General features: G+C 39.5%; 1 protein-coding gene across 1 annotated transcript in view; it reads right to left on the bottom strand.

Moving 5' to 3' along the window:
* LOC107746220 (transcription factor 7-like 1-A) overlaps positions 1-6,174 on the bottom strand; it is a 26,834-nt gene extending 20,660 nt beyond the window's left edge. The window contains exons 1-2 of the mRNA XM_016560351.1: positions 6,148-6,174; positions 5,928-6,029 (exon numbers count right to left, since the gene is read on the bottom strand). Of these exons, the coding sequence (XP_016415837.1) occupies positions 5,928-6,029; positions 6,148-6,174 (129 nt within the window). The remainder of the gene's footprint in view (positions 1-5,927; positions 6,030-6,147) is intronic.
* Positions 6,175-10,253: the final 4,079 nt, after the last annotated feature.

The raw sequence follows: 10,253 nt of genomic DNA, 5'->3' as shown, positions 1-10,253 counted from the left end.
TCATTCAGTTTGACCATGCCAATTTTTGATTATATATGGGTTTATTGTATTGATAAACTAGAAAAAAGTATCTTAAATATAAAAAAAAAATATATATATTTTTTTTAAACAGTTATCAGTCTCATTTGTTCAGCACAGTTAGGTTACAAAATTACTATTTAGTTACCAAAAACTATTTTAAAGAATGTAAATTCTAGACTTACTTTAAAAAAGATTAATAAAGATTAATACAATTATAATATTAGTCACAATAATGATTATACAGTCCATATTTTTAAATTAAATATCAACTGTTAAATTAATTAACAACTCTTAAATAGTGTAGAATTTAAACAGTATCCTATTTTTTATGCCATTTATAATCCGTTAAATTATCTGCTCTTGGTATTGAAATTTTAGGTCGAAATTCAGTGCATCCCTACAAAATCACTTACAAAACCAATCTAAGCGCAAATCATCCTAATGTAATGAAGCACTTATTTGTGGTTTGTTCCCGTAGTTCAGTGTGGCTTGCTGACCTGCCTACATTAGCTGCGTTAAAGTGCCTCTTTTCATCAAGCCAGTGGCTTCCACACAGAATCGGGCTTCAGCCTCAACAGGAAAGACTCATGACTGACAGTTGCTCTCCGAGTTCCCATGGATACTATTGTGACCTCACTGATAACACTACTCCCTCCATTCACTGCCTACTTAAAGAACTGGTTCAGAGGTCAGCCATCCGGAGACCAGGGGTTACCATGGCAATGTGGCCCATTTAAGGATGGCAACAGAGACCAAGTTTGCATACACCAACTGTCCGGTTGCAGAAAAAAAAAAGGAACTACCTTTGGGAGACACCTTCAGTTTCTGATAAAAACAAAAACAAAAAAAAACAACCGTTAAAACAAAAATTTTCATGAAATATACTTCAGAAATGCATACTACATTGATCTCTTTTTAATTATTTCCAGAGAAAAGCACAAACAAACTTTGACAACACGAGGAATAAGAGTGTTATTGTGGCGCAAGACAAAACAGTAGGTCAAATAAAACCCAACACATAATTACGACCACGGGAAAGTAATAAGCTGTCTGTTGGGAGCTCTGTTTTTCTGCAAAGGCGAAATGCAGTCACCCTCCTTAAAGTCAATTACAAGTCAGTTATGCGGTTTCCAGTATTTCAGTATCTGGTTACAACACTGCAGTCCAAACTATACCCGGGTTTACGATGAACAGCCTGGGCTTGTTAACCCACAAGCAGCCAAGAGGGCTAACAAAGCCACTTTATAACCCAAAAATGCTTGCTATAGCAATCTTCAACTTTGTAGGCATCCAACTTCTGATAACTATATTTTGCAGTAATAATAATATAAATAAATTGACCAACAACAATGCAAGCTGTAAGTATTTGAATAGACTAAATTATGCATAGCATATGCATCGAAAATCAGAGGTCCAAATATGGTGCATTGGTTCTAAAGACAGTTGAAGATAAAGCAAAATAAAGAAATCTTCATCCTTTTCCCAAATGCTGAGTGCATAATGAAGACAAAGAGCTTATTGTGTTCTCTTGGTCGACTAGCTCCCCCCAGCACACACACTAACTCAAACTTCACCCCTTCCCCAATATACCCCTCCTGCTAAAACACAAGTCTAACGGGCGTCAAAAGCGCAAAACAATCATGTCACCAGATTGCAACAGAACTGGAAAATCTTTACAAAGCAGCCACTGCAGTTTGTTCGTTTAAAGTGGATTTGTTGACAAGCTTTCCTCCATATGGAGAACTTGAGGCACAACAACTAAACAGGGTATTTTTTTATAACCTGTTGGCTAAGTATAAAACTTGAATCTACCACAGAGAGGCCTGGGGGAGCGAATTTCGCATTCAGAAAAAAACCCTATGCAATTAAATGCAGGAGAGGAAATAATGCAGATTTTTGCTAAATTGCACTAAATGATTGAAGCATTATCTTTAGACCATTAACAACTGCTATTGTGCAATAACAGTTCAGGGGGGGCGATATGGAGGCATGACACACCGTACCTGCGACGCACAGCCCTGACTCACAACTGTGACCGCCCTGTCTAATTTCAAAAACTTTCTGTCTTGTCAAACCAGTTCCTTTCTGCAAACAATTAGTGCCGGACCACGTACCGCCGAAGCGCAGGAGGCGAAGGAGTGAAAGACAGAGAGGGAAAAAAGGGGGGAGAGAAAGAGTGAGGAGAGTGGAAGGGGGCTTGGAGTGCAATTATAGTGGGAATTTATGACCTGAGAAACAATTTATAAATCACAGTGCATGGGCTAACACAATCCAGATTTCACTGCTCGCAGCTGTAACCAGCTCTAAAGTACACACAGCGTGTTTGTGTGGTTTTTCATGAGATTGGGTCTAGGAGCTGGGCGGCTGGGGGAACGCACCATCGACATTGGCTGTGACAAACTGTGGGAGTGTTTCAGAGAGAGCGAGATGTGATGCTAGGAATTGTTTACAATCATAAGTGAACGGTTTAAACCTAAACAACGAGCTAACTGGCGCCTTGGTCGAAAATTAAAAACATAAATATTGATCATATGTGTCATGAATGCCACCAAATGGAGGAAGAGTTGTGGTTGATGACAATGTCAAGAGTTGCGTCCCTTAACTTCTCAGACATTTTACATCAACCAAAACTCATTCTCCATATTGAGTTTCTTATGAACTTGTAGATCTTTGTAACCACTGCAACTGCCATGTCACTAATTTCCACTAACGGAGGAGTACAACGTCAACAAAGGTAGAGGACATAACTCTTGGAAAGGTTACCACTTTCAACAAGTCTGTAAGAAACCCAAAATGACCCAAGTTCTGGTTGTGTGCAGCATCAACAAAGTTAGGGGTCATTATTGTTGGAAAAGTTAAAGGCTGAAAACATTTCCTACAGTCCATCCTCAAAACTTTCAAACACTTACATCCCATAAGTTTGGTGACATTGTAGCCAACAAAAACTCATTCTCCATTTTGGATTACTTATTAACTTGTCAAAAGTAAATACCTTTCCAACAGTTCCTTCTAACGATTTTTGGTTAGAAGATATAACTGTTGGAAAAGTTTTCCAACATTTTACTCAACCCAATCTGGGAGCACGTGGTAACCATTACAATTGCTGAAAACCCAAAGAGGAGTATGAGTTTTGGTTGACTACAACACCATCAAAATTAGAGGATGTAACTCTTGGAAAGGTAACCATTTTTGACAAACCTTTAAGAAATGAACAACTGGAAATATTACAGATTGGGAAAATCTGTTTGAAGCCTACAGTTACGTTGGAAACAATGGTTATATCCCCTAACTTTCTGAACAATGCTGTCAACTAAAACTCACTTTTGAAGAGTTTATAAGAAAGCGAAAAACAAAGTCCAGAAAAGAAAAAATAAGTGCACTCCTGTTCAGTCAATTACAATGAGGTACTCATCTGGAGAAATGAGGAAGCCTCAGGGGGTTTTCACAAGCCCTCAACTGCGCCTCTGGGTCCAAACTGCAGCTGTGCACAGGGAGGGGCGGCCCATGCCCTGACCGACAAGGCCCAGCTGGATAAGACATACACTCTCACGAACAAACAAAAGAGCACACACGCACGCACTCACACACACACACAGGTTTGTTTTTGTGAAAAGTGGGGACATCCCATAGGCGTAATGGTTTTTATACTGTACAAACTGTTTGTGCTATTGCCCTACACCAACCCTAGCCCTAAACCTACCCCTTACAGGAAACTTTGTGCTATTTCAGATTTTCAATACACTCCATTCTGTGTGATTTATATCCGTTTTGAAAAGTGGGGACGTGGGGTAATGTCCTGAAAAGTCACCTTCTCCTTGTAATACCTATGTCATACCCTTGTCATTATACAAATTTATGTCCTCATTTGTCACAAAAACGCGCACACACACACACACACACACACACACAAGCTCGTGGTCCAGTGTGAACATGTCATTTGACAATGGAGCCACTCTCAACCTTGTGGTCAGGGTGAGAGCTGTAGAAGCGCCATGTCTATGATGGACCCCCCAATGGCACACAATGCGCAATCTCCTCCAATCACACTGCTGCTCTTTTGTGCTAGCGGTTATGTCACTTCCACTCCACCAATCTGCATGAGCCAGACGGTGGTGGCCCAATGAATGTCTGGAGCAAGGTTTTTTTTTTTTCTTCTTTTCTAATTAATCATCACACCACGGACCATCGTTTTTGAGAGGAAGTGAGCGGCAGGGTGTGTGAGGCTGTTTTTTATGCCACATGTTGTCTGACAGCTCTGAGCAAATCCTAATGGAGAGTTTAGCAGGGAAGGGGAGAGTAAAATCGACGACCCCCCCTACTGGAATCTGGGAACTTTGGAGCTCACTCAACTGTGAGTCACGTCAACAGGCTGTGAACCTTGACCTCTCACCCCTAACTGAAACAATGTGAAGATGTATCTCACTGTCAAACGCATGGAAAAACGACCCATCTCCATGTAGGATACAGGGAAACAACGTCCCACATAATTTCAGCAGCCATAGTTTGAATAAGACTCCCAGACGGACAACAAATCCAGCATTTTGACAACTATAAGCCTGGCCAATTGAACGCCAATTATGGCGTTAAACTTCTCGAAGATTTGTCAGCCGTCCACTTTGTTTACATGACATTTCTTGAATACGTTCGTTTGGAATGGCTGATGTCTTAGGGATTACGACTACGCCGCTGCAAAGTGAAGTATTTGTGGATCTACCGTGTAGCTCTCAGTCGCCACCCTCTAGGCTTTTGTTCAGCCTTTCAGAGCCATACTGAACGACTGAAAGGCCCCTATTCATAAAAGCTCCCATACACTCCCAACCGCCTCGGCCAAGAGTCACTATAGAACATCCCTCATTTCACACGAGAATCGGGGCTGCCTGCCCACCCCCAAGCCCCTGCCCACAAAAAGCTTCTCCACGATGACTCCTTAAGATGGGGAAAGGCGCTCAATATGGGCGCAGTTTACGGCTGACACCATCACAATAATACATACACTCATTGCTAATGCCAGCAACGCCCTTCAGTGTCTGGACAATTATTTGTGGGCTTAACTGCCGTTTTGAAGATACTGCACTTTTTTTTGGAGCAAGTCGATACTAGTAAATCTCTAAAATTTCGACACTTTAGTGGCAGGTCCATCTACCAATGAGCACTGTCAATGGATAATAACGGAGATGCACTGATATTAAAATGCCCAATACTGATAAAACCATGATTCTTCCATATGGCCTACATACAATACATGGCAGAAATTAAAATTCCACTCAATATAAGACATATAAGACATTTACGACATTTCAGGTGATAATAAATTTAAAAAATAAAACACTAAAATCAAGTGAATTTAGTAGAATTTGAATATCACAACATTATAATGTACTGTATTAAAATGGATATTTATTTTGAGATTTGTTAAAGATAACATTTAACACTGTTATTAAATTATTATTATTTTTAAAATTAACTTTAAATTTGCTTTAGATGATGGTAATCAAAATGTAAAAAGACACATGAGCATGCACTATTAAATACACAATATCGGCTAATATACATATAAAACGATAACCAATATGATACCAATATATATTGTGCATCCTTAAAAAATTTTTGCATTATAAATATTACATAAAATAAGGCCCGAAACATGCTGTAGGCGAGTATGTGAATGCAGATGCTTCTAGCTACGCAAGCTGAATTTCACAAAGCATAATAGTGCTGGAATCGGCCCTCAAAAACTCCATATCAGCCACTCTCTTATTTATCAGGTTTCGTAAATCAGAAGACATGCATTCTTTGTGCTAAAGGTAACATTAGGGAGGGAAAAACAGCAGTAATTAAAACCATGCCATGATAACCATATCACAAGCAACTGATCACATAAGGAATTAGCTGAAAGTACACCTCACCCTACAAGAAAATCCTGATGCTGTTGATATCAGATCTCCCGTGGCCTTTTCAGCCTGGCATGAAGCAGCGGGCACAACAAGGCCATGTGAGACCGTCGAGGGCTGTGATGAGATAACGCGTTATCGCAGCATTCACGTGCTCCAACTAAGCCAACAGGACGCGTACACACACACTTCCTGGACGCATGCCCACTTTTTCACCCACCTGGCACCCTCATACCCACAGCTTGCTTCGTTTCTTTCCCATAATGCTTTACCCCTAACTACACCCCTGCACCCCGCTCCCTCCCTCCCTCCCGAGGCCCCAGGAAGCTCTGACTGCGAGGTAATAACTGAAAACAGCTGTTAAAAATACCAGACTGATGAAGCCTGAAGCCCCCCCACCCCCTTAAACTTTATCCCCGGCACAATCAAGTTTTATTAGCATGGAGTGATGCATGAAGTCAGTACGCAGCTCTGAACGAGAGCTCACTGTTTTTTGTGACCAAAATTAGAAGGTGGGGGTGAAATTCACTGCAGGACATGCAAGCGAACATGAAGTGGGTTTTGATGAGCGCTGACCACTGCCAGCACAATCTTATCAATGGAGAATGATGTCAGCGGCTCACACACACTCACTAAAACCAACACAGAAACTCCAACGAGGCTTCAGTCTGTTTTGCCTCGGGATTTTTTTTTTTATATTGCTCCCAATGGAGCACGTCCCTAAAAGATCAGGCTAACTGCATCCATTTTAGATTCCTGAATTGTCTTCGGACACTTGAAATCGTACTGATTCATGGCCCAAAATTTCCTGAATAATTTCAAGTCCCACAAGGACAAATTTAAAAAAATTACTTTACAAAGATGAAAAAATAAACCCTCACCTAGATATCAAGGTGCATATAAAAAAAGAAAATATAATGGCAAAACTAGGCTTATTTATTCATCAAACCAACATTTCAGCCATCAGCCTTTTTCAAGATATGAATGAATAAATAAAGCCTATTATTCTGAGTTGTTCAAACATAACTTCCTTTTTTGAGACAAACGAAAAGAAATATCAGTTTATAAAAGGTGAAGTGTGATATTTTTGTGCAAAAATGATTAAAAAGCTTCCGCCATCTGCCACTGGTCATTTAAACAAATAGCCCTGCCCCAAAACTCATGCCATTGGCCGAACCATGAAACGTTTACATTTCATTAACTTAAAAACTGCTTACATACAGTTGTCTCTAAAACAAAAAAAGATAAAATATATAAAAATATGATATTTATATATATATATATAATTTGCTGTTTCCAGGACTGTATAAGCATAAGTAGCAAGCAAATTATTGGAAATTAGTAAAAAAAATAAAAATAGCAATAATAAAAATAAATCACAGATGCATTAAGATACGGAGCAGTTCTGCTTCATTACAATAAAAACATAAACTAATTAAAACCACTGTGTAATGACGGCGCTCTTGCTATCTACACCATACTGTAAACACCATGCCATATGAAGATAATTAGCCAAAGAGATAAAACAAAAATACAACAAATTCAGAATGATTTCATGCGGCCAGCGCAGGACATGATATGATCAACAGGAAAGAGATCTGCGTTACGGCCTTGGGAACAGCTCCCTGCATTCCTTTATCTACTTCCTGTAGCATTTCTTCAGCCCCTGTGGTTCACCCTCACGTACAGATTCATAAACCACTCTCCTTTCAAGAGGAACGTCTGTAAATTAGGTCTTTATTTTGCCTTGTTCAAAAAAACAAAAAACTGATGTCTAGAGCGACGCCAGGCTTGCGTGGAAAACCAAAGGAGGAAAATAATGTTTAGCTTGACATTTCTTTCTTTAAGGAACTTTCTGGTTTTAATCTCAGTCAATAATCAAGTTACCAGAAAGGGTCTTCGGTGGAACGCGTCCAACGGCGGGAAGGTTTTTAAATGGTCGCCGCTTGATGTAGTAACATTAAAAGGGGAAAAAGGAGAATTGGTTTATGTCTCATGCAATTCCTGGCTTCCTAACAAGATGCAGCATTCATAGCACACACTTCTTCTACACAGCAAAAGAGAGACCGAAATATTTCTAAATTAATTTGGATTTGTTGAGTTTATCCTTACAGAAGAGAAAAAAACATAACACATTAAGTCAGGATAAAATTGTAAAGCTGTGTTTATTTGGTCATTTGTACAAACATTCGTACACCGGTTGTCAGGTTTCCTGAACCGTCTTGCACTACAGGAATGCTGTCTTAACTTAAAGGCCTGGACAATGTCCCCTCTGTAGCTGAAGGCGGGGAGGTGGGACAGGCCGGAGGGGGGTGCCTGGTTTCTCTCTCGCCATCTACCCCCACCCCGTCTGTGAGTGCTGAGTGTGTGGAAAAGGCTTGGGCTGTTGACAGGGCCACTCTCCTGAGCACTGTTTGTTTATGTAAAATGAGGCCCTCTCGTATGCAGGACAATTCCTCTGTTTACTTTATATTGTCTCGTAGGTCTTAAAATACCATCGTAGAGGAGAGAGTTTAAAGAGTGGAAGAAAGATGGAGGGGAAGAGAATGCCAGTCAAAAAGGGCCGACATGCTCCGACAGTGCAGCAACTTACTCGCTAGTACTACTTTGTGCAATAAGTGCACTTAAGTTTAATTAATATCACAGGTTAGCATGGTTCGACCTCAATGGAAGTGGATACACAAGTGTGAAGTGCTTCCACAACAATGCTTTTGTGTTAAAATTGTTCAAATGCTCGCTTTTTCACCATTGTAGCTGTTTGTGGCACCTAAATGTCCGTTCACACCAAGGATGATAACTTAACTATTAATTTTTATCGTTCTAATTCTATTTTAATAGCAAATTATGACACAGAGGAACGATATTTTCGGAATTACTTTCAGAACTTTTTTTCCCCAGTTGAAGAATGATATAAACATTGGTAGCCTATCAGAAAACACCCATTAGCCAATTCGCTAACATAGCTATCGTTATAATTATCGTTCTTGGTGTGAACAGACCTTAAACTTGTTGTTGTTTTTTCAGGTTGATCAACGATAAAAACGTATGCCAATCAGATTCCATCCATTAGCCAGTCCGCTAATATAGTTATTATAGGCTAGTTATCATTCTTGGTGTGAATGGACCTTAAACGTTGCTAGTTTTTGCTAAGTCAGCTTCACATGCTACTGTGCTGTGCTACACTAGGATTAAGCTAGCATAGAATGTTAGCAATAGCATCTAACAAACTTTAACAGACCAAATTAATAAAAAAAAACATTACAGTCACACAAACAAAACCAAGTAAGAAAATCAAACAAGATTAGCCACCGGGCTAACATCAATATATTGACTAATCTGCACACAAAAGCACTGGACTTTTACCCTGCTGTTTACACTCACTAGAATATAATTAAATCAATTAAGAAACATTATTAAATAAGGAAGTGATAATTAGCAAACAAAGAGCAATGCTGTTAAACTGATGGGAACATTGAAAACTACAAAAGTGCTGAATTAGCATTTGCGAAAAGAGGACATTGTGGAAGATAAAACCTTAAGCAACTTCAACCTGGGGTCAAAGCAAACCTTGTTAAAGTCGACTAACTCAGTAAAAAAAAAAAAGTATCTAAAAGTCCTTTATAACTGGAAGAGGGAAGCTAAACCCTCCACAAGAAGACATTTAGTGGGGGTTTTTCCATCGTGCAAACTGAAACAAAAAAAACCTGAGAGAAAATAAAGCTCCCTGAAAAAATCTTAGCATAGTGGGTTGTATTTACATTGAAAATCTAGTGCCAGCACTTACTGTAAACAATTTTCAGCTTCGGTTCAGTAACATTACATGTTTTTTCCTCCTCATAGACTGAGTGGCGCTTCACAAACTTTTGTACTCTAAAACTATACACAACCTTGCTTTTGTAGACTGAGAATCAGTTGCTTCGGGCTCTCACACACACAAGCAAGCCAGAAGTCAGATGTTATTATCCATCTTATCTACTAGAATCACAGTCACTCTTTGTTACAGCTGTAAAAGGTAACCTGTTTTCCTTAGTCAAACTACTCAGCAACCGTTCTTTGGCTAATACTATTTGACGAGTTGAAAGAAAAAACCCATTGTGCTGCAAACAAGCAAACCTAATGCCACATCTAATATCCAAGTGTATGACCAACAGATTCATGCATTCTCACGAGTTAGCAGCACAATGAACACAATGAACGAATGTTTATCGCCACAGGCTCGCTGAAATTTTTCCACAATGACATGTTAGCCTACGTTCGCATGCCTCATCACTTATACATTGACACGGCGGCTTTAGAAAGCAACAGGCAAACATTGTACAAAAAAAAAAAAAACACTCCTGA

The sequence above is a fragment of the Sinocyclocheilus rhinocerous genome, unplaced genomic scaffold, assembly GCF_001515625.1.
Source record: "Sinocyclocheilus rhinocerous isolate Xijiao unplaced genomic scaffold, SAMN03320098_v1.1 scaffold4545, whole genome shotgun sequence".
NCBI classification, from domain to species: domain Eukaryota; kingdom Metazoa; phylum Chordata; class Actinopteri; order Cypriniformes; family Cyprinidae; genus Sinocyclocheilus; species Sinocyclocheilus rhinocerous.
This window is presented reverse-complemented; position numbering and strand designations above follow the sequence as displayed.